Below are 24,739 nucleotides of genomic sequence, written 5' to 3'. Positions count from 1 at the left end.
GGTTTCCAACTTGTTCTTTCACCTATCATTATGTTCTGCCAGATCAGAGATCATGGCAGTAGGAACATGAAGCTAGTTAAAACTATTAGAGCCACAACCGTTGTGTGTTGTGCAATGTGTATCATCTCTGGTCATGTGTTCACTCAGAGATGCCAAGGAGACCTTCCGTACCATCCCGTGCTGGGCTCTCCCCTAGCCCATAGCTAAAAATTATATTCATACTCCCACGCAGTACCCCTCACACTTCAGCCCCACGTAATGATAACAGGCCAGGGCCCGGTTTCCCAATAGAGATGGAATTTAGGTGTTTTAAGGATGCATCTTTCCTACAACGGCCAAAGATGTAACATACGTTTGCATCGTTAGAGAATATGTCGGTACTGATAGGATCAAAAGAAAGGGAGCGCTGCTCTCGGATCAGCTTTCTCAATTCAGATCTTTCTTTAACATTATAATTATTTCACAACGCTGATCAGCTCCTGGAGAGATAATATCACCTATGGCTGCAAATATTGAGGCGGCTTATTCTAATGATTACTCAATAAAAATTCACTGAATCACAGATTTGGCACATCATTGCGCACATGTAAGGCTACACATCATGAAATATATTGAGACAAATTAGACAGTAGCCTACAAGTAGCAAAATAAAACTCAATTGATTGAACATTAAATGTATTTCAATATGATTAAAATAGGTGTCACGCCCTGGCCATAGAGAGGCTTTTTATTCTCTATTTTGGTTAGGCCAGGGTGTGACTAGGGTGGGCATTCTATGTTCCTTTTTCTATGTTTGTATTTCTTTGTTTTTGGCCAGGTATGGTTCTCAATCAGGGACAGCAGATATCTTGTGTATAAAGTGATGCGGGAGAGCAAAAAAAGCATCTAACGTTACACTTTGCTGTTCGACAAGTGGTCTGAGGCAGGCGTTAGATTACGAGTGTTTTCAAGTGCAACATTAATAACGATGGTTTTGGGAAACCACTCAGATATTAAACGATGCTCCTACGAAGGTTCAAATGATGAGCCCAGCCTTAAGATGCTTTTGGGAAACCTGGACCTGGCCAGACAACAATACTGGCTGTGTATTCTACTAGCTACTGTCTGCAAGGCAGGGCAGTCCCTCCTTTTCAAGGATACTGTTACAGGGAGGTTCTATATCTCTCTCCATGGATAAAAGCCTATGGAATTAGTGATTCGTTGACAAGATATTCCCAAAGATTACACTTATTCAAAGAGCTGCTCTCAAGGGTAGATCCATTACTGGTGATTAGGCCAGGGGCCCTAGACTATGTTTGAAAGTGAGAAGAGACATTGAAGCACTATCGTGTCATACTTATCTCAAGTATTAGACACTATCTTGTTTAATGCATTAAATCTTGCTGACTGTGTGTAATTTTGCATGCCAAATGCAACTTTAGACTGTTTGAATTGGCAGTTTCAGTTTTAGTCTGAGGGAAAGTGGAATGGAAGCATGACTCCATTATTTTATTGTGTGAAGTGTCCCCTCCATAAGTACTAGAGGTGAATCAATCTGGATCAATCTGGTGTTGGAAACTTCTGGCATCAGCAGAATTCTACTTAATGTGTTTCCTCTGCATCCCATAAGTGCACCCACTGCCTCCCAGCATGTTTTTGGGAAAGAAAAGAGAAGTTTGTGCTGGAAGTGTGATATGAATGACAAGACATTGGAAAGGATAGTATCCCTAGCCTTCATTTCGTTGAATCCATTTGTCTAAGATGGCACGGCCTGTTTCTAATGTACCTTCAGACAACATTGAGCAGGTTTGCTGGATGTTGGAGAAAAGTAAAAGCCGGACACCGGTAAAGTTTTTAAATGTGCCATTGTGTTGTGAACTAAAAAGTGTTTCTATGTATTAAGAATTTAGAAATCAAATCAAATGTTATTGGTCACATACATATGGTTAGCAGATGTTAATGCGAGTGTAGCGAAATGCTTGTGCTTCTAGTTCCGACCGTGCAGTAACATCTAACAAGTAATCTACCAATTCCCCAACAACTACCTAATACACACAAATCTAAAGGGATGGATTAAGAATATGTACATATAAATATATGGATGAGCGATGGTCGAGCAGGCATAGGCAAGATGCAATAGATGGTATAAGATACAGTATATACATATGAGATGAGTAATGAAAGATATGCAAGTGGCATTATTTAAAGTGACTAGTGATCCATTTATTAAAGTGGCTAATGTTTTGAGTCTGTATGTAGGCAGCAGCCTCTCTGAGTTAGTGGTTGCTGTGAGATAGAAGCTGTTTTTCAGTCTCTCGGTCCCAGCTTTGATGCACCTGTACTGACTTCGCCTTCTGAATGGTAGGTGAACAGGCAGTGGCTTGGGTGGTTGATGTCCTTGATGATATTTTTGGCCTTCCTGTGACATTGGGTGCTGTAGGTGTCCTGGAGGGCAAGTAGTTTGCCACCAGTGATCCGTTCGGCAGACTGCACCACCCTCTGGCGAGCCCTGCAGTTGAGGGTGGTACAGTTGCCGTACCAGGCAGGGATACATCCCAGAACGATGCTCTCAATTGTGCAGCTGTAAATGTTTGTCAGGGTTTTAGGTGACAAGACAAATTTCTTCAGCCTCTTGAGGTTGAAGAGGCGCTGTTGCACCTTTTTCAACACACTGTCTGTGTGGGTGGACCATTTCAGGTTGTCTGTGATGTGTATGCCAAGGAACTTAAAACTTTCCACCTTCTCCACTACTGTCCCGTCGATGTGGCTAGGGGGGTGCTCCCTCTGCTGTTTCCTGAAGTCCACGATCATCTCTTTTGTTTTGTTGACATTGAGTGAGAGGTTGTTTTCCTGACACCACACTCCGAGTGCACTCACATCCTCCCTGTAGGCTGTCTCGTCATTGTTGGTAATCAAGCCCACTACTGTTGTGTCATCTGCAAACTTTATGATTGAGTTGGAGGCATGCATGGCCACGCAGTCATCGGTGAACAGGGAGTACAGGAGGGGGCTGACCACACACCCTTGTGGGGCCCCAGTGTTGAGGATCAGCGAAGCAGCGATGTTGTTTCCTACCTTCACCATCTGGGGGTGGCCCGTCAGAAAGTCCAGGACCCAATTGCACAGGGCAGGGTTGAGATCCATCTTTCCATGGTTAAATGCAGTGGTTTGCGCTTTCAGTCATCTATCCACGGTTTCTGGTTAGGGTAGGTTTTACAGTCACAGTGGGTACAACACCTCCAATGTACTTCCTTATAAACTCACTCACAGAGTCAGCGTATTAATCAATGTTATTCTCTGAGGCTGCCCGGATCATTTCCCAGTCCATGTGATTGAGAGTGAAAAACTCAGCAGCGTGGCAGTTCTTGACACTTAAACCGGTGCGCCTGGCACCATCTACCAAATCCCGTTCAAAGGTACTTAAATATTTTGTCTTGCACATTCACCCTCTGAATGTCACACATACATGTCTCAACTGTCTCAATGCTTAAACATTTTGTTAACCTGTCTTCTCCCCTTTATCTACACTGATTGAAGTGGATTTAACAGGTGATATCATCAACGGATCATAGACTTCCACTGGATTCGCCTGGTCAGTCTATGTCATGGAAAGAACAGGTGTTCCTAATGTTTGTACACTCAGTGTACGTTATTATTTATACCCCTTGACTTGTTCCACATTTCCTTGTGGTACAGCCTGAATTAAAAATGGATTAGATATATATTTTTTCACCTATCTGCACATAATACCCCATAACAACAAACTGAAAATATTTTTTTAGAAATGTTTGCCAATTTATTGAAAATGAAATACAGAATATTTAATTTACATAAGTATTCAGACCCATAAGTCAATACTTTGTAGAAGCACCTTTGGCAGCAATTACAGCTGTGAGTTTTTATGGCTAAGTCTCATTTGCCCATCATTCTTTTTCAAATTCTTGAAGCTCTGCCAAATTGGTTGTTCATCATTGTTAGACAACGATTTTCAGGTCCTGCTAGAAATGCTATCATCGAATATTGTAATAGTTTCATTGTCTGCTTATTTGCCCCCTTTATTTATCCTATGGTTCTGACTTGGTGTACAGGGAGAATACTGTAAGAATGGCCATGTTCTGAATTCTGTCGCTGTACTTTTCAAAAGTGCTGAACAAATAGTTATATTGACAATGTCCATCCTAGCTCGCTCATTAATGTCTTAATCGAAATTACGGATTTCCTCTTATCTACTCGTCATCCACTTATGCCATAGTTTGTACATCTCAATTGTCAGTAGAAACCACATTTGTTTAAGCAAGTCAGCCAAATCAGCTATCTTTTTTTAAAGGCAGTAAATGAGGCTGAATGAACTGTTTTGCTGCCAGACAAGGCTCCGCTTATAGTCAGGTGTAGTAGTGGTAAGGTGTTGGGACTGCTGTTGGGGACAGCTTTATGTAGGCCCTAACAGTTTGTGGGCACCGTTTGTCACTATTATAGTGCAATTCTTGTCTTGTTTAGTGTTGTGTAGTGGCTTTGGGGAGTTTGCCCCACCAAGATTTAGAAGTGCTAAAATCGCCTCTGAACCCATAACATGATGCAGACACTATTATGCTTGAAAAAATGTAGAATGGCACTAAGTAAAGTGTTATATTGGATTTGCCCCAAACATAACACTTTGTATCAGGACAAACACTGAATTGCTTTGTGAAAATGTTTTGCAGTATTATTTTGGTGCCTTGTTGCAAAAAGGATGCATGTTTTGAAATATTTGTATTCTGTACAGCTGTCCTTCTTTTCACTCTGTCAATTAAGTTAGTAATGTGGAGTAACTACAATGCTGTTGATCCTTCCTCACAGCCATTCAACTCTGTAACTGTCTTAAAGTCACCATTGGCCTCATGGTGAAATCCCTGAGCTGTTTCCTTCCTCTCCAATAACTGAGTTAGTAAGGACGTCTGTATCTTTGTAGTGACTGGGTGTATTGATACGCCATCCAAAGTGTAATTAATAATATTCAATGTCTGCTTTTTTACACATCACAAGGGGTTGAATAGCTTTTGACTCAAGACATTTCAACTTTTAATTTTAAATTAATTTGTTAACATGTTAAAAAACAAATTCCACTTTGACAGTGTGGGGTATTGTGTGCAAAAAATCTTAATTGAATGCATTTTAAATTCCGGCTGTAACACAACAAGATGTGGATAAAGTCAAGGGGTGTGAATACTTTCTGAAGGCACTGTAGATAGTGCTGCTGATAACATGTTAAATGGCCTTGAATACTTACAACATAACCTTTGCTTATTAACATCTATTAGGCCTAATTAAAGTTATTAAAGCTAGAGTCCTTAATTGAAAGAATGACAAAGAATATTCCCTGCCTCTGCTTTGGTAAAAAGCTAAGGGATTGGCCTGAAGAACTACTCATAGACAGAGCTATGGATGCAAGGACTGACCATCCATCATATCAACATTTTAGTTTTAACCATGTTTTGAGGCTATATAGTGTTTGTTAAGATTTACTTTGTTTACAAACTTTGGAGTAAAACAGGCTTGTATGTTGGGTTCTTACGGGGTACTTCAGTTGAACTAAGCTCATGAGGCATTTGTAAGTTATATTCTTAAAAAATCGATGGGTACATATTTGTAACGGTCGTCGTCGTCTGATGAGGAAGAATCGGACCAAAGTGCAGCGTGGTAAGTGTTCATGACTTTTATTAAACTGAACACTGAAACAAAATAACAAAGTGCAAAACGAAACTGAAACAGTCCTGTCAGGTGCAGAACACTAAACAGAAAACAACTACCCACAAAACATAGGTGGGAAAAAGCTACCTAAGTATGGTTCCCAATCAGAGACAACGATAGTCAGCTGTCCCTGATTGAGAACCACACCCGGCCAAAACAAAGAAATGCAAAACATAGAAAAAAGAACATAGAATGCCCACCCTAGTCACACCCTGACCAAACCAAAATAGAGACATAAAAAGCTCTCTAAGGTCAGGGCGTGATAATATTATTAATTTATACGTCCAAAATAGATGTAGCAACAACAGATTGCCCCTTTAAGTAGGCAAGTAGGACAATTCAACGCACTTGATATTGTTCTTTCGCAGCTATGCCTACTTACTAGGCTAATTATGAACACGATTTATTACCGCTGTGTTACCTGATAAGCTAATCCTCGTCTTTCCATCATCAATTCTTCATCCACTACAATAACCACTAACACTACGGCTATTACTATACTCAGAAATGGGGATGTGTGCCAAAACATGTCACCACATTAAGGGGTGTTGGCGATATGAATACTCCCACACATATCCTGGGACCACCCCAATATGACGGTCCTGCCTCTCCTGTCTGCACTTTTATCACGGCATGTATCATGCTCTGGCTGACCACTTAACAGAGCAGGTGTATGTGACACACAGAGAGCAGCAGGAGACAGCTGAGCAACATGTCCGTGAAAGAGTCAAAGACAGAGCTCTTCACCGTGGCTGGGACTGACACTGTGGAGTCAGGGCCAGGTTCAGAGGTTTTCAACTCCAGAAAGATAGTTACCACCTTTGAGAGATATATCCAGCCGTGCTTGGCTGAGGTGGTGGGATGCGCCCTTTTCATCTTCGTGGGATGCGGGTCTGTTATTGAGAACGCCGGCGTTCCGGGGAGTCTCCAGCCTGCTCTGGCTCATGGGCTGGCGCTGGTGATTGTTATCGCTGTGCTGGGAGAGATCAGGTGAGGACATGCTGACACCTGTTAACATCTCCCTCCTCTAAGGTCAGAAAGTATTTGGATGTTTTTATGAATGATTTCAACTTTGGGCTAAAATAGAATTTTGTTCACATGACTTGAGATTTATAGCTGTAACACATGTATGAATCTCTTTTATCAATGTTTTACATTTTTTCAATGTGATTGTACACCTCCTAATTCTTTCGGAACCCAGCGGTGGCCACTTCAACCCAGCTGTGTCTGTGAGTGTGTGCATTAGTGGAGGACTGGACGTCATCCTACTGGGGCCATATATACTCTCCCAGATGGTGGGGGGGATGATTGGGGCTGGCTTGGCAAAGGTAAGGGGGCTTTCATACCAAGTTTTTTTTTCGAACTCTGGAGCGATTAACCCCTAAATTTGGTTAGATTGGACAAGTGGGAACACTAACCGTACTGGGGTGTGCACCAAATAACCCACCGGGCACAAACTGTTTGAATCAATGTTGTTTCAACGCAATTTGTCAATGTATTGTGACACGTGGAAAATACATTGGTTTTGAAAAAAGTAATCATGATAAACTGTTGTTTTCAGGATTCATGTCTCCATCAAAACCAAAAATCTAAATTAAAGAATAGGAATAAATCAAACTTTAAAGTGCAATGAATTTTTGATTTGATTTTGTTCTGTTCTCTGGATTTTTGGTTGCGATGGAGACATGAATCCGTCATATCAGTTATTAATTTGTAGACAAACTGGAATTAAAGCCAGACTGAGTCAGTGGCACAGAAGGAACTATCCAAGCAGAAGATACATCTCCTTTAAAATGTCAATACTTGGTTGTGTTGACAACCAAACATAATTCAATATCACTTTCGAAATACAATAAATAGCCAAATAACTTGTAAGCAAGTTAACAAATTATATGTTGTATTCTCCAACTCAACCAAAAATAAAAGGTAAAGAATGGGATTAAGCCAGTGGCTCAGATGGAACTATCCATGCAGTAGATACATCTCCTTATAATGTTGATGTTTGGTTGTGTTGTCAACCAAACACAATTCAATATTACTTTTGTAATACAGTACAGTGCCTTCAGAAAGTATTCACACTTTTTGACTTTTTTTTAATGACTACCTCGTCTCTGTACCCCACACATACAATTATCTGTAGTGTCCCTCAGTCGAGCAGTGAATTTCAAATATAGACTCAAAGAAGGGCACCTTTTGGTAGATGGGTAAAATAAATGAATGACATTGAATGCACTTTTGAGCATGATGAAGTTATTCATTACACTTTAGAAGGTGTATCAATACACCCAGTCACTACAAAATGCAGGCGTCCTTCCTAACTCAGTTGCCGGAGAGGAAAGAAACCGCTCAGGGATTTCAACATGAGACCAATGGTGATTTTAAACAGTTACATAGTTTAATAATGGCTGTTATAGGAGAAAACGAATGGAGGATGGATCAACAACATTGTAATTACTCCACAATACTAACCTAAATGAGAGTGAAAAGTGAAAATAAGAAAGGCTCTACAGAATAAAAATACTCCAAAACATGCATCATTTTTGCAATAAGGCGCAAAAATAATTTGTCAAAATGTGTCAAAGAAATATGTCCTGAATACAAGGTGTTATATTTGGGGCAAATTCAACACAACACATCACTGAGTCCAACTCATCACTGAGTCCAAATCATATTTTCAAGCATGGTGTTGGCTGCATCATGTTATGGGTGTGCTTGTCATTGGCCAGGACTAGGGTGATTATTTTAGGATAAAACGGAATAGAGCTAAGCACAGGGAGGAAAATCTGGTTCAGTCTGCTTTCCAAGAGATACTGGGAGACAAATTCCCCTTTCAGCCGGGCATTAACCTAAAACACAAGGCCAAATCTACACTGGAGTTGCTTACCAAGAAGACATTGAATTTTCCTGAGACATTTCTGTATTTAATTTTCAATACATTTGAAAAAATCTATTTAATCCATTTTTAATTCAGGCTGTAACACAGCTTTTAGATGGTTGAAAGCATAGTGACAACTAACTTGTGGTTGTCTTTTTGAGTGGGTGAATATAGGTTGGAATCTCATTGATCAACGACTCTACCAAATATTACCCAATTATCCACGTTAAAATGATGTGTGCCTTGTTGAAACGCACTGTGGTTCGCATAAAAGTATAGTCTCGGTCCCGATTCCATTGGTACCTTGGTGCAGTTTGCTGCAAATGAGAGTGCAGTCCGGACCAAACACAGGAAAAGAACCAGAGGCGTGCAGTAAGCTATTGGTTGTTTGACTGTAACAGGCTGACTACACCACTCGTGTTGCAAAATACATTTTGAAATCTAAATTATTGCACCCACACTGCTCGCGCGCGCCAATGAGCATCTGCGTTGCCAAGGGCTAAAATAGAAGTCAGTTCTATTAGTGACGCAGATTGTGCTGCAAGTCCTGCCTCTTCCATCTCCTCATTGGTTTATAGAAGAAGGTATCCACGTGCCATCTCCTCATTGGTTATACCCACGTGGGTGATTGAAAGACGAATGAGGTCAGTGGCGGTAATGCACTTAATTTATGAAAGTTGCCAATATAAAGTCCAGAGAAGAAAAAGCCTAGAAGGAGGAGAGATGACTAGAAACGATTCGGTTGAACATTTTATGTGTGGATTCATTGTCGGAGTAGAGGACTTTGCGCATTTCAGGTAAAATAACAAATCAATGTTTATATCCCAGGACAAATTAGCTAGAAACAGAAAGCTAGCTAAAAAGGACAAATTTGCTAGCAAGTGCAAGTGTTCAAATGTTTAATGTTTTTCGACCTGTCCCCAAATGAATGTAATTGGTTCAGAGTTTGTTTTGATATTTTAACCTGCGTGTCGTGATTGCGTTTGGTGTGGGGGGACAAAATACATTTATGCATGATGGCGGACGCACGCAGCCGGTTTGGGTTTCTTGTAAGCATGCATGCAATATCCTAACTTCCCACTGGGCACACACTGGTTGACTCAAAGTTGTTTCCACATCATTTGGCTGAAATTACTTTGAATCAACGTGGAATAGACGTTGAATTGACGTATTACTCAGTGGGTTGATACACTAAATGGCCAAAGGTATGTTGACTTGCCTTCAAATTAGTGGATTTGGCTATTTCAGCCACACCCGTTGCTGACAAGTGTATAAAATCAAGCACACAGACATGCAATCTCCATAGACAAACATTGGCAGTAGAATGGCTCGCACTGAAGAGCTCAGTGACTTTCAACGTGGCACTGTCATTTCTAAAAATCAGTTAGCCAAATTTCTGCCCTGCTAGAGCTGCCCCGTCAACTGTAAGTGCTGTTATTGTGAAGTGGAAACGTCAAAGAGCAACAACGGATCAGCCGCGAACTGGTAGTGGACTCTGGAGCAGTGAAAAATGTGTTCTCTGGAGTAATGAATCACACTTCATGGTTCAGGCTGGGCCCCTTAGTTCCAGTGAAGGGAAATCTTAACGCTACAGCATACAATGACATTCTAAACAATTGTGTGTTTCCAAATTTATGGCAAAAGTTTGGGGAATGCCATTTCCTGTCTCATCATGACAATGCCCTTGTGCACAAATTGAGGTCCATAAACAAATGGTTTGTCGAGATCGGTGTGGAAGAACTTGACTGGCACAGAGCCCTGACCTCAACCCCAATTGGAATGCCGACTGCGAGCCAGGCCTAATCGCCCAACGTCATTGGCCGACCTCACTAATGCTGTTGTCGGTGAATGGAAGCAAGTCCCTGCAGCAATGTTCTAACATCTAGTAGAAAGCCTTCCCAGAATACAGGAGGCTGTTATAGCAGCAAAGTGGGGACCAACTCCATATTAATGCCCATGATTTTGGAATGAGATGTTCGGTGAGCAGGTGTCCACATACTTTTGAAGTGTACCTCTGAAACATTTTGTTAGTAGCAGTGCAAATCTCCCCCCAGCAAGCAAAATAAATTCAGCGCCCTCACCCCAAAACATCTTCCTCTGGTATGGCCTATGATGCTAATTACCACATGGCTTACCCTGGCAACAATTTAGAAATCATAGTAGTCTAGCTATAGCTCTTCCTTTCCTCTTTTCAAAAATATAAATGAATTGTTCAAGGATAGCCTACTCCTATACTTAAAACAATTAAAACATCAAGACATTTATGTTTTACTTTCAGCTCATGTAAAAACACAGAATCCCTGCTCCTCAATATTTAGATATGCCAGTATGAATTGACCAGATGACCTCTTGCAAATAAGTCGCACACATTAATTCTAAAATGACTAGGTTACAGAGCACCCTCTCGATTGGTGTAATAGGCTACGTTAGTACCAACCAATGATAAGAGAACCAGCCCCAGTCTCCCCTATTCGCTGCACTTGGCAGGTATTATAGAGCAGCTATCGCTCATGTTACAAAGCGAAGACAGAGCGTTTTCTTGGAATAAAACACGTCAATGATGTACATCTTTGTTCAGCTTGGATATTAAAATAGGCCTAATCATTTTTTCAAAAGCATTCGTATCTATGAAGAAACAAAAGACCTTCAGATTGTGTTTAATAAAAGGAAATATAACCCAATGTAATCATACAGATGTTGTGATATTCCTCAGGCAGCATCCTCCACCATCAGCTATGCCAGTGCAGCAGGGGGAGTGTTCAACGTGGTTAAAACCAACGGAGCCATCGGCAGTGCCACTGTAGCAGAGATAGTCATGACCCTCTTCCTGTCCCTAGTGGTCTGTATGGGGGCTGTGAACGGCAGGACCCGTACACCACTGGCCCCACTCTGCATCGGGCTCACTGTGACTGCTAACATACTGGCTGGGTAAGGGCTGAGGAAAATCTATGGAGACCCATGAATGTCAATAGATACAGATTGTTTGGAAACACCTGAGGCCTACAGTATGTAATGCATTGTCATGATAGATGGTTTAGATTTAGATTTAATAGGATCACCGTTAGCTGATGCCAATGGTGACAGCTAGTCTTAATGGGGTCCGACATATAGCGAAAAATACATTACAGACAAAAGACTTTACAATTTACATACATTTAAAAACGTTAACATGGGGTGTGTGTGTGCATCTATCAGTTACACATACATGTCAGTACATACACACAGCAAGTAGGTCACATAGAGGAGAGGTGTTGCTTTATTTGTTTTTGAAACCAGGTTTGCTGTCCACTTGCGCTATATATGATGGAAGGGAGTTCCATGCAATCATGGCTCTGTATAATACTGTAAGTTTCCTTGAAAAAAAATTCTGGACCTGGGGACTATGAAAAGACCCCTGTTGGCATGTCTGGTGGGGTAAGTGTTTGTGTCAGTGCTGTGTGTAAGTTGACTATGCAAACAATTTGGAATTTCCCACACATTAATGTTTCTTAGAAAATCAAGAATTGACGCAGTCAGTCTTTCCTCAACTCTTAGCCAAGAGAGACTGGCATACATAGTATTAATATCAGCCCTCTGAATACAATGAAGAGCAAGACGTGCCGCACGGTTCTGGGCCAGCTGCAGCTTAACTAGGTCTTTCTTTGCAGCACTTAAAATAAATGACTGGACAATAATCAAGAAAATATCAAACTAGAGCCTATTACGGACAGACCTCTCCCCATCTTTACAACCATTGAATCTGCAGTATATGTTTTGACAATTACAGTTTACAATCTAAGGTAACAGCAAGTAATTTAGTCTCCTAAACTTTTTCAACAGCCACACCATTCATTACCAGATTCAGCTAAGGTTAAGAACTTAGGGAATGATTTGTAACAAATACAATGCTCTTAGAGATTTTGGAGATGTCGAGGACCAGTTTATTACTGGCCACATATTCCAAAACAGACTGCAACTCTTTGTTAAGGGTTTCAGTGACTTCATTAGCTTTGGTTGCTGATGCATATATGGTTGAATCATCAGCATACATGGACACACATGCTTTATTCAATGTCAGTGGCAAGTCATTGGTAAAATTAGAATGGAGTAGAGGGCCTAGAGCACTGCCCAGTAGTACACCACACTTTACATGTTTGACATTAGAGAAGCTTCCATTAAAGAAAACCCTTTGAGTTCTATTAGATAGATAGCTCTGAATCCGCGATATGGCAGATTTGAAAAAGCCATAGCACACAAGTTTTCTCATCAACAGGTTATGATCAATAATATCAAATGCTGTACAGGAATCTAACAGTACAGCTTCCACAATCTTCTTATTATCAATTTCTTTCAACCAATCATTAGTCATTTGTGTCAGTAAAGTACATGCTGAGTGCTTTTCTCTATAAGCATGCTGAAAGTCTGTTGTTAATTTGTTTAAAGAAGTAGTATTGTATTTGGTCAAACACCTTTTTTTCCAACAGTTTGCTAAGAGCTGACAGCAAGCGGATAGGTATGCTGTTAGAACCAGTAAAGGCCGGTTTACCACTATTGGGTAGCTGAACGACTTTGGCTTCACTCCAGACCTGAGGACAAAGACTTTCCTCTAGGTTCAGATTAAAGATATGACAGATGGGAGAGGCTCTCGAGTCAGCTACCATCCTCAGTAGCTTTCCATCTGTTGGCAATGCCAGGAGGTTTGTCATTATTTATCGACAACAATAATTTTTCCTCATTTCCCACACTAAATTTGCAACATCAAATGGTTTGGTGATGAATGGTGTTTTGAAATGACAAGTGTTCGCAGCAGAACAGTTTCGATACTATTTCTGCTGTGCTATTTGTTGTTATCGACAACAACAAGAAATGTCACAGCAGAAACAAAGAGGGCATTGCCATTGACATCACTGCCTGCCTGATAATGATTAATTATATGAATACATGAATTGATCTAATGTAATGCATAGTTCTATCAATATAGTAACCAGATGTGTTTGTCCCATTGGTCTTTCAGAGGGTCAGCATCTGGAGGGTGTATGAACCCAGCGCGGGCGTTTGGCCCTGCAGTGGTAGCTAACTACTGGGAGTACCACTGGATCTACTGGGTGGGACCGATGGCAGGGGCCCTTATCACTGGCAGCTTGGTCAGGTAGGATACAGCACGCCCAGCTTTCATTACCCATTTATAAATTGTATTACCTTTAGGCCATAGATTATTGCCTAAAATAGGCACTAAAATGGCACTGCATTTCCATACGGTTTCAGCATGTTATAGTCATACTGTATACAGTCACTAGGAGAATATTTCTTCATCGCATTGTAATTAATGTATTGTTTACTATTATTTAGGTCAGATTTTTGTACACAGGTTGTTGTTGGGAGACCAGAAAACTCGTCTTGTCCTGAAGTGAATGTGCCGCCTCGGAGCAATGGGAGCCTTTTTGACAATGTGTTTGCTATGCTTTTTTTTCAAAAACAATGTCATTGTCTTCCCAAGTATTGTATTGCCCTCTATAGCTTGCAGAACCTTTGCAGTTCCCATCTTGTCGTACACATCATGTTTTATTGAACTGTAGTGAACTATAAAACAAAAACTGTTTGCATAAATACATTACATTCAAACCTATGATCACTTCTGGCCATTCAGTCCATCAATCATTGTTGATATGTTTGGTTCAAAGTTCTTAAATGGAAAACATTAATAGTTTATGACTATTTTATTACATGATAGGTGGTGTAATAACTTCCAGAACTCAACAGAGGCCTTGAACTCACTGACCAAATTTGGTCAAATCACACTTCAGCTTGCATGCATATATATATAATTTATTGACAATAAATGCATCCCTGTCTATGACAGTGTCTCAAATGTAAAATATGTCGATATAGAAAGCATTGTGAGTAGGTGACCTTGTCAATGTCCTTCCATTTAACTTTCAGATTGTGACATAGAGACCTTTATCAAGACACTTCTAACCTCTGGTAGCCTTAGCCAACTTAGCAACTGAAGTTTACCCTTATCGATTTGCAAGGCATGAACATGACGTTGCCTCCCCCTCATGCTGTCTTGTAAAGCTGTTGGGCACACTTCAGGCTAAGAAGTCCTTTGTTGAACTGGTATGAACTGCCTCTATCAGAATGAGGTCAAGGAGCAGAATAAAATATGTCTAGAAATTGCCCTGCCAAGGTTTATGGTCAGTGGGTCAAACAATGAGGCAATATCAATATAGACCGCCAGTGATTATAAATTGTCAAGACACTATCATAAGTCGCTCACTTGTATCTCAGACACTTCAACTAGACAGTCAGACGGACAGTCAGATTTACTCTTGAGGTCCAGACAGACACAATGGGAGTTGAGAAAATGGAGCTGGATGAGGGACACTCGACTCTGATGAGTGGCACCAAGAAGCCTCCCCCGGTTCGGCCTCCCAACACGTTTGAGCGCATCATCCAACCCTGCCTGGCAGAGGTGGTGGGAACCATGTTCTTTGTCTTCATCGGGTGTGTGTCGGTCATTGAGAACGTTGAGTCAGCAGGCAGGGTACAGCCGGCGCTGGTCCATGGCCTGGCTGTGGCTGTCATGGTGGCATGCATGGATCAGATCAGGTAGGACTCACCTGTACTGGTCTGGTTGATCTTAACTGTGTGATCTTACCTCACCTGCCTTTTTCATGCAACTTAAAGCTTTGCTTGCAGCAAGCTAATGGTCTACTGTGCAGATAACTATTTCTTATTTTCTCAAGATATAAATTGGAATAAAATGTATTTTGGATAAAAAATTATCTGAAAAAATATATGTATGAAAAATAGTTTGTTAAAGAAGCAAATAATTTTATACAATTGAATTTGAATAATTATATCAGTGTGTAGGCTTTTTTAATGCAGCTTACTAGATCCTTCTCTTCATGCAGTGGATCCCATTTCAACCCTCCCTTCACCATTGCCATCTACCTGTGTGGAGGCATGAAACTGTTCATGGTTGTCCCATACCTTATCAGCCAGTTATTAGGAGGGGTGCTGGGAGCTGCCATGTCAAAGGTCAGTTGAGTTATTAATGTTCACCTGCGGTAACCTCTAATGAACAGGTTCAGTGGTACAAATGGGGAACAGCTTCTAATTCTATAGTGTAAAATTTCAACTCTTCCACCAGCCGGCTCTCATTGAGCCTGGGGACAAAATCAGGGAAAGGCATTCTTATAAAGTTAAGAAAATCAATCAATCAATTATTTGTATAGGCCTAGAGCTTTTATGAATACATTTGTCACTAATGTGAAGTGGTGTACTGCTGTGCTTACCTCCTGCAATATGCAGGTCAGCAGTTGACTGATGTATACTGTCCCTCAGATGATGACATCAAAGGAGAACTATGCCAACGCCACCGGAGCGGCGTTTACTATCCTCCAATCAGAGGACCAGCTGGCGGGAGCCATATTTGGAGAGATCGCCATGACGTGCCTGGTTACCATGGTAGTATTGCTAGGGGCGGTCAATGCAAAGAGCAAAAGCCCAATGGTGCCTTTCCTGGTAGGCTGTACTGTCATCATCAACATTCTGGCAGGGTGAGTTGAGAGAAGATATTTATTGAATTGTACAATATTAAGCCTGCCCTAAGAATTCTAGACTATTGCAATACCCACATGCTCAGAATTCACCAATAGTCAGTTTCAGACATATTGCCAAGGTTGTATCATGTGCCAGATAATATCCCCTTTACCAAACAGCATCTCTGATTTCTCTAAAGTTGGTGTTGACTGTTATCCTAGATATTAGTACTTAAGCACTTAACCTGTCTGTGTGCTGGTGCAGGGGGGATGTGTCTGGAACCTGTCTGAACCCAGCCAGGGCTCTGGGGCCAGCGGTAATGGCCAACTACTGGACCTACCATTGGGTTTACTGGGCTGGTCCTATCGCAGGAGGTCTACTGGCAGCAGGACTAGTGAGGTGAGAGACACAGTAGATAGGCCATCACATAAAATATGTTCAAACCTGTAATGTGTTGTCTTTTCTTTTTTCAAATTCCATACATTTACATTTACGAAAATATATACATCCTTCTACAATGTACTTGATATCCTGCGTACTATAGATCAAATTTTGCAGTAGCAAGTTGACTTTGTAAAGGTAAAAAGTTTAATACAGAGCTTTCTGGATACAGGTGGTTATGTAAAACTGCAAAGGCTACGAGTACCAGGGGCTAAAAGACCAAGGCCAATAGCATGGTGGCTAAAGAGCATGGCTAAAACACAAATGGCCAAAAGGCAAAATATGCTTCTGAGTCTCAAGACTTTATAATCATTCTGAATTAATAAAAAATCGGTGCCTTCCGAAAGTATTCACACCACTTGACTTCCACATTTTGTTATGAAACACCCTGAATTTAAAATGGATGAACTTGATATTTTATACTACTGGCCTATACACAATACCCCATAATGTCAAAGTGGAATTATGTTTTTACACATTTTTCCAAATTAATTAAACATGAAAAGCTGAAACGTCTCGTGCCAAACCTTTTTTATGGCAAGCCTAAATAAGTTTAGGAGTACACGTTTGCTTTACAAGTCACATAATAAGTTGCATGGACTCACTCTTTGTGCAAATATAGTGTTTAACACAATGTTTTTATGACTACCTCATCTCTGTACCCCACACATACAGTACAATTACCTGTAAGGTCCCTCAATCGAGCAGTGAATTTCAAACACAGATTCAACCACAAACACCAGGGATGTTTTCTAATGCCTGCAAAGGGCATCTGTTAGTACCTGAGTAACAAAGATACATGCGTCCTTTCTAACTAATTTGCTGGAGAGGAAGGAAACCACTCAGGGATTTCACCATGAGACCAATGGTGACTTTAAAACAGTTTCAGAATTGAATGGCTGTGATAGGAGAAAACTGAGGATGGTTCAACAACATTGTAGTTACTCCACAATACTAACCAAAATGACAGAGTGAAAAGAAGGAAGCCTGTACAGAATTGTAAAAATCCAAAATGTGTGTCTTGTTTGCAATCAGACATGATTGTAGAACTGCCAATACTTTGCCAAATAAATTAACTTTACATCCTGAATACAAAGTGTTGTGTTTGGTGCAAATCCAACACAACACATCACTGAGTACCACTCTTCATATTTTCAAGCATGGTGGTGGCTGCATCACATTATGGGTATGCTTGTCATTGGCAAGGACTAGGGAGTTTTTTTTTAAATAAAAAGAAACGGGATAGAGCTAAGCACAGGCAAAATCCTAGAGGAAAACCTGGTTAAGTCTGCTGTCTAGCAATGATCAACAAACAACTTGACAGAGATTGAAGAATTGTAACACAAGGCCAAACATACACTGGAGTTGCTTATCAAGATGACATTGGATGTTCTTGAGTGGCCTGGTTACAGTTTTGACTTAAATTGGCTTGAAAATCTGTGGCAAGACTTGAAAATGGCTGTCTAGCAATGATCAACAACCAACTTGACAGAGCTTAACTAACTATGTGCAAATATTGTACAATCCAGGTGTGCAAACCTCTAATAGACTTACAAAGAAAGACTCACAGCTGAAATCCCTGCCAAAGGTGCTTCTACAAAGTATTGACTCATGGGTGTGAATACTTATGTAAATGAGTTATTTCTGCATTTAGATTTCAATAAATTTGCAAACATTTCTAAAAACATGTTTTCACTATGCCATTGTGGGGTATTGTGTGTAGATGGGTGAGAGAAACAATATAAATGTCATCCATTTTAAAGTCAGGCAGGATGTAACACAACAAAATGTGGACTAAGTCAAGGGGTATGAATACTTTCTGAAGACATTGTAGATATGACACTGATACAACTGTAAGTTGAACTGACTAGCAACAGTTAGACTTCTGCTACTTGGTCATGTTGTCCGGAACAGAGAGGGGTGTTCAGCATTTTAGCAAGTTCAAGGTTGGATTGTCAGTTCCTGAGGCCCAGAATTCTGTCCTGACATCTCTGTCAACGGGATTTATGGATTAAACACTTTTGTACATTAGATGGTTTTAAGTTATGTGTAAGCAATTAGGCAAGCTATTCATATTAGGCAGACTAATCATATTAAGCAAAAATATGTGAGTATGTGGTGGTCGTCGATCTTGGTCGTTGTCTTGGCATCCTGGCCGCCCCCCAAAATACCTTATGTTGCTAGTGTGATATCTTTATCCGTGTCTAGTTTATGTTGTGATTTTGAGTAAAATACCCACTTTTCTTTTCCAGACTTGTGCTTGGAGATGAGAAGACACGAGTCATCATGAAGTGACATCCTACTCTACATGTCCTATGCAAGTCACTTACTTCCTACTTTTGTCATATTATAAAGCTTTTTTTTCTAAGAAACGTAAATTTAGACTGGAATTTCTGTTTAATTTGAAAGACTATGAATCTGGTTTGTAAACGTCAGCAGATAGGAGATGTCATATTGTACTAATATAACTCTTATTGTACTCTCTGATTCCAGTTTGCTTTCGTGCTTTTCCTTTAAATTAAACAATAAAGATGTGGATGCCCCCCCCGTTGGGCAGGATCCAACTGGTCCATTTGTTGTTTCATTTTGTATTTCTGGATGTATTGGTCTCTGGCAACAACACAAAACCAGCGCTAATAGCATTGTGCAGATCGGACCATATGGCGCTGCCCGCCGTGTTGGTGCTTTAATAGCAGCACCGCACGTCAAACTTCACCTGGGCCTGGGTGGCGCTGTTTCAGCTGTTGAAATTGACCTCTCTTTTAATGACGCATTATAGACCTACTACATTATTGGGCTTACTTAGCATTCATCACCACCAATGTACACCCAAATAAAGCATATAAATATGCTTACTTACATGTTTGATTGCGTATATGATTTGCTTAATGAAAAATATTGCGATATTTTCATTATTTCTCTATTTTTGTTTGCTTCGAAGTAGGTCTACCAAGAGGCACACTTTTGAATAGAGTTCAATATCATATAGTTTAATTTACTGGTAGACCTAAAGCTGTTCATCATAAAACAATTTCGGTATATTCTCACTTCGACTTTTCTTAGCTCATCAAGCCTTCTCATCAAACAACATTAACAAAGTCAAAAGAAACCAACAAAACGTGTCGTTTTTTATGCTGTTGCGACTGGACAGAGACATCTCTCCAGCCAATCCTAGTCGAGAGAATGGAGGGAAGGGGCTTGTACCACCTGCCCAGAGCGGACACGACCAAGGACAATAACTTCTGGAAAGATGCTCTGGGAGGATGGGAAGTTGTTGCACATCCTCCCAGCGACTACCACGATCAGAACATCAGCCAGCAGCTAGGGTACAAGAACGTTGCCAGCCAGTATGGCAATAGAATATTTAGAACGAACGACTGGGTCGCCTCCATAGATACAGAACAAAAAGACTGAATGACTGGGTCACGTTTCTGGCAACCAAACCGATAGAAGGAACGACCAGAAGTCTTGGGTAGCAGTACATGATTACAAATAATCTTATATAATAATACAAAATACATATTTAAATACATATAGTAAATTGTTTAATACAATATAGCAACCCCTTGTGTTTAGTTCAAAACGGCTATATGGTTGATGTTCTGGCTCAGTATGACCTATACAGTAGCCTAAGTACAGTAAGTAGGCTACAGTAAATACAGTAAGTACAGTAAATGTACAGTTACCCATCAAAATGTTGATAAGAATAGCCTACATCAAAAACAGACAGGCTTTTATTTCATTCTTCTATTGTAAGGCAACCAATGTGATAAATCTAAAAAATGACATGTATAAAAAATGAAATGTTTGTTATCTATTATTTTTATCTAAATACTTTTTTTGTTATTTGAATCATTATTAATAATATATATATATGTTAATCTGAAGGTTTCCACTCATGAAATACAGAAGTCTATGCTAAATCTATTTTAATAATTCAGAAATACTCTTTATTGTGGTAATTTTCATTACATTTAATTAATTTATCTCAGTGTATTTGTTCGTTTCTTAAATTGTTGAAGTGACTCCATTACAATTTCACATGAGCTTTAATTCGTGTTGTTTGCTTGGAATTTCACACTTCTTTCGCAGATATATTTCCTGACATCTTCTTAGTAGGCCTATATTTGAGAAACTGGGAGGTTGCGGCTGTTGGCCTATTCATGTAGGCCTAGCACAAAAGATGTCTACAACAGAATAGTTTTACAAGTCACGTTGATCTACTACAGTCCTAGTGAATGAGGTATAAATGCCCCTTCTAAATTATTATGTAAAGCGCTTTGAGCATTCGAAAAGCACCCAGCATGCACTACCAATCGAATTTTTGTTATTAGTATAGCATTGCTATTAATATTGATTATAAGTCATTTTGCGAACATTTCAATTTATTGGGATAAGTAGTATTGTAATTTAATAGTGTCATTCATAACATTTTTTGCTATCTAAAAAAAATGAAATTAGTAGAAAGTATTTGCTTTATAGTTTGTGACTCCAATTGTTTTAATCTCTTATTGTCGACTATGACATCCACTTTTTATAGCTAGCTAACTCACAAACATCCTTTTTTTCCCCTTTTTTTTTTTTTACAAAAGTACGAAGAAAGACCATCGAAACTTTCGATTTCATTGATTGCACTTTTTATTTCTCAGTAAAGAAGACCTTTTATTTCCACACTGAGGACCACATCGGGTGTGAGTGCTGATTGGTCCTTTAGCGGTACTTCTCGGCCAGAGCCAGGGCCACCAGGGCGAGGAACTTGTCCACCGCAACATGGATCTGAGGGGTGAACTCCTCGGCGAACAACATGGACAAGACCACCATGATGCAGTGGGACAGAATCTGACGAGGGACAAACAGAACAAAGAGTCCGTTTGATTATGCTGAGAAAAGTGCAATGACACCTTCTGCAAACGTTATAGGTAGGCTAATACATGGCCCATACGCCTATAGAGCATATGGTTACATTGGCTATAGTTCGTGAAAATTACCTTGAAGTTGACGGGGTCAACTCTAAGAACGAAGGCGTGCAGCTCGCTCAGGTTCAGAAGACCACCGGCCAGGTCATCGATCTTGCTCACCGCCTCGTACACGCCACCCATGACGGTGATGCCGTGCTTCCTAACCGGAGCGCCGTTGGGGCTCAGGTCCTTCCAGTGGCCGAAGTAAGACTTGGTCTGGGGGTACACCACGATCAACCTGCATGGAGGAAGGATAGAAATGATTGGTTAGGGTAAGTGGTAATTGTTCTGTCGAGCATATCAATACTCAGTACCAATAACACTCGGTATCTGACAAGTATCAGTCATGCAGTCAATTTCAGGAACTGGTTTGTATTTTTTTAAATTCATATAGGCCTGTTAGATCATATTCTATTAGAGTTGTTTAATATAATAATGTCTAATACAATTTCCACAAATCGAACGAGTTTAGATAGACTCCTCCCCGTTGTAGCCTAACTGATGATAAAGTATCTCCATCTTTACCTGGCGAGAGCCTCGGCGCCGATCTCGTCCGACCTGCTGGAGACTTTCGCAAAGAAGTCCTTGACGATTACTTTTTCCTTCGCTGACAGGCTCATTTTAGCAAGAGGTTCTGCTGTACCACACAAGATATTCAGAGGATGAATGAAGCTTTAGAAGGGTCTGGAGTTAGACGGATCCCGACACCTATTTTATGGCCCAAGACACACATGTCACCAAACCACACCTCTACTCGTTTTCTATTGGCTATGATGAGATAATTGAGTAAAATGATGGAGTGAGATGGAGCATCAGTTCTGTGAATTTAGGGTGTTGTCTTGCCTTATCGCTTTAGGCTATGTATGGTAACACAGCACATCCTTACGCGTTTGACATAGACATATAGGAGTAACCAAGTTAATTGCTATGCGTTGCCGCTCTATCTATTAAAGCTAAATATAGCCTAGAAACACTTCTCTAAAAATGTATTCTACCTTTTTTGAAAATAGGGACTTTGATATCTTACGACGAAACAGATATGATCTGTTATAATGCAATAATATATCTTACACAATATAACAATGGCGAAGACTTACTGCTGCTTGCTATTTGACAATAACCTAAGTATGACAATTGATCTGTTCTTATGAAAATAGATGATCATTTGCACCAATTTCTACTTTCTTAAAATGGTGCACAAGTAAGAAGATAGAAAGTGACCGTTTTATAATTGATTGAGTTGCTAACAGAGGAGTGGTGACTTGATATTAACAGATGGGGGAAAAAACAGAATGAAGACCAACATTCGATAGGTTCTCAACAAATATAATGATTTCTAGAATGAAAGTGGCTGGTATCGTGATACTGAGGAAAGGAAATGTTATGTAACTGTCTTTATGAATGTGTTATGTATGTGGCAGCTGCCATCTCCTGCACTTGCCTGCATATGTGATGATGAGGAATACTCTGCTTGGGAACAGTATAGCCACAGTGGAGAGACATATGGTTATACATTTTATTGGGATGCTTTCATGAAATAAATGTAAAACGCATATATTCGCCTTTCACTCATAGACCGTCTGAGATCGTGTGTGGGCCTACTGTATGTGCTTAAATATAACACTACAGATGTAGGATCTTTATTAGATCACCCTGTTGCCGGATAATTTTCCTGCAAACTTGTAGTGCAATTTGAGGTTTAAAAAAGCTTCTGAATTTCAGAATTTCAGACTTGATTTTCCTTTACGAAAAATGTATCAACCTCTAAAAAAATGTCCATGAATTATAATCCACATAATAATTCATATTTCCTGTTTGATGCGGGATAATGTTTCCTGCTGTAGCAAACTGGTTCAAAATAAGATCCTACATCTGTACGTGTTGCCTTTCTTATCTTCTAAAACCCCACGTATGTCACAGCAGAGGAGAGGCCAGGGCCAGCTGCTGCAGGGGCCTGCATGGAACAGGTTGCTGTGGATCACGTCATGTAGGCTACCGTAATCATATAACTCATGTATGGATCTGGTATAGGAAACTTGAATATTTCCCCTTATGGACAATTAAAAATTGTGGCAAATATGTAAAACGTATTTAAAAAATGAATATGGGGCAGTTTCCTTCACCAAACCGAATAGATTTTGCTATATGTAGCCTACACGTAAGTGGATGTCAATTGTATCAAACAAAACGAAAAACAATTTTAGCAGGGGATTAAACATTTCTGGAATTATAGTGTTTTGCATGACGGATATCAATATGACAACAACTACAGTGAAATAATGACAATTTAAAGTAAAAACTTTGACAAATGCATATTAACTGTTAATGGCTCAAAAGACAATAATGCATTTATTTTGACAGTACTTTTTTTTTTTTGGCGCATTCCATCCATGGTGCATTGATATGCGTTTTATAGCCCACTGTTTCTTCTCAGTAAAGAAATATATATAGGTGCATCACTTCGCAGTTTTGTTTTTGTATGTTTTATGTATTAATAATCAAATTAATATTTGTCACGTGTTTTATGGCCAGCAACAGCCTGCACAACTCTGTAGAATGTTGACATCCATTCGCTAATTTGTTCATGATGTCAAATGTATTATGCAATTACGGTTGTGGAGTATGTGTATTTGAACCCAATAATGGTTGAATTCAAGAAATGTAAGATGCCTATCAATCATTGTTTTTGAAACCAGTGGACAGCCAGTGAAAAACGCGCTCTTGCAACAGCTGCATAGTGCGGATTCCAGCCTATGGAATGAAAGTGGGGCTTTTATTGCTCAATCTAATTCATGCTGATAAAAGCATAAAGAATCCATAGGCCTAATGGACACATGCTCAAACTCGCACACTATTAATAGACTTAAAGGGGCAATCTGCAGTTGCTACATCAATTTGTGGACTTATAAATTATATATACTAATGTATTATATGTAGTAGAAAGCGATGGGTTAGAAGAAGCCTACATAACCAACCCATAAAGTAAAATGCAACATCCATATACACTACCGGTCAAAAGTTTCAGAACACCTACTCATTCAAGGGTTTTTCTTTATTTTGACTATTTTCTACATTATAGAATAATAGTGATGACATCAAAACTATGAAATAACACATATGGAATCATGTAGTAACCAAAATGTGTGTTAGACAATTGTTACATTTGAGATTCTTCAAATAGCCACCCCTTTCCTTGATGACAGCTTTGCACGCTTTGGCATTCTCTCAACCAGCT

The 24,739-nt window shown here is 39.9% G+C and overlaps 3 protein-coding genes across 3 annotated transcripts; 2 read left to right on the top strand and 1 right to left on the bottom strand.

The window, feature by feature from the left end:
* The first annotated feature begins 6,367 nt into the window (after positions 1–6,367).
* Positions 6,368–14,187, top strand: aqp8a.1 (aquaporin 8a, tandem duplicate 1). Its single transcript, XM_024387969.1, has 5 exons — positions 6,368–6,696; positions 6,908–7,034; positions 11,295–11,509; positions 13,575–13,709; positions 13,929–14,187. The coding sequence occupies exons 1-5, from the start codon at positions 6,419–6,421 to the stop codon at positions 13,969–13,971; spliced, it is 798 nt and encodes a 265-aa protein (XP_024243737.1). The 5' UTR covers positions 6,368–6,418; the 3' UTR covers positions 13,972–14,187.
* Positions 14,188–14,818: 631 nt separating this feature from the next.
* On the top strand, positions 14,819–19,116 carry aqp8a.2 (aquaporin 8a, tandem duplicate 2). The gene is made up of 5 exons (XM_024387970.2): positions 14,819–15,169; positions 15,475–15,601; positions 15,908–16,122; positions 16,370–16,504; positions 18,799–19,116. The coding sequence occupies exons 1-5, from the start codon at positions 14,910–14,912 to the stop codon at positions 18,839–18,841; spliced, it is 780 nt and encodes a 259-aa protein (XP_024243738.2). The 5' UTR covers positions 14,819–14,909; the 3' UTR covers positions 18,842–19,116.
* A 2,066-nt stretch (positions 19,117–21,182) lies between these two features.
* LOC112224006 (hemoglobin subunit alpha-2-like) lies at positions 21,183–22,225 on the bottom strand. The gene is made up of 3 exons (XM_024387297.2): positions 22,030–22,225; positions 21,535–21,742; positions 21,183–21,385 (listed from the first exon to the last, which is right to left on the bottom strand). The coding sequence occupies exons 1-3, from the start codon at positions 22,122–22,124 to the stop codon at positions 21,257–21,259; spliced, it is 432 nt and encodes a 143-aa protein (XP_024243065.1). The 5' UTR covers positions 22,125–22,225; the 3' UTR covers positions 21,183–21,256.
* Positions 22,226–24,739: the final 2,514 nt, after the last annotated feature.

The sequence above is a fragment of the Oncorhynchus tshawytscha genome, linkage group LG25 (assembly GCF_018296145.1).
Source record: "Oncorhynchus tshawytscha isolate Ot180627B linkage group LG25, Otsh_v2.0, whole genome shotgun sequence".
Lineage (NCBI taxonomy): Eukaryota > Metazoa > Chordata > Actinopteri > Salmoniformes > Salmonidae > Oncorhynchus > Oncorhynchus tshawytscha.
Note: the sequence above shows the minus strand (reverse complement) of the source record. Positions and strands in the feature narration are given on the sequence as shown.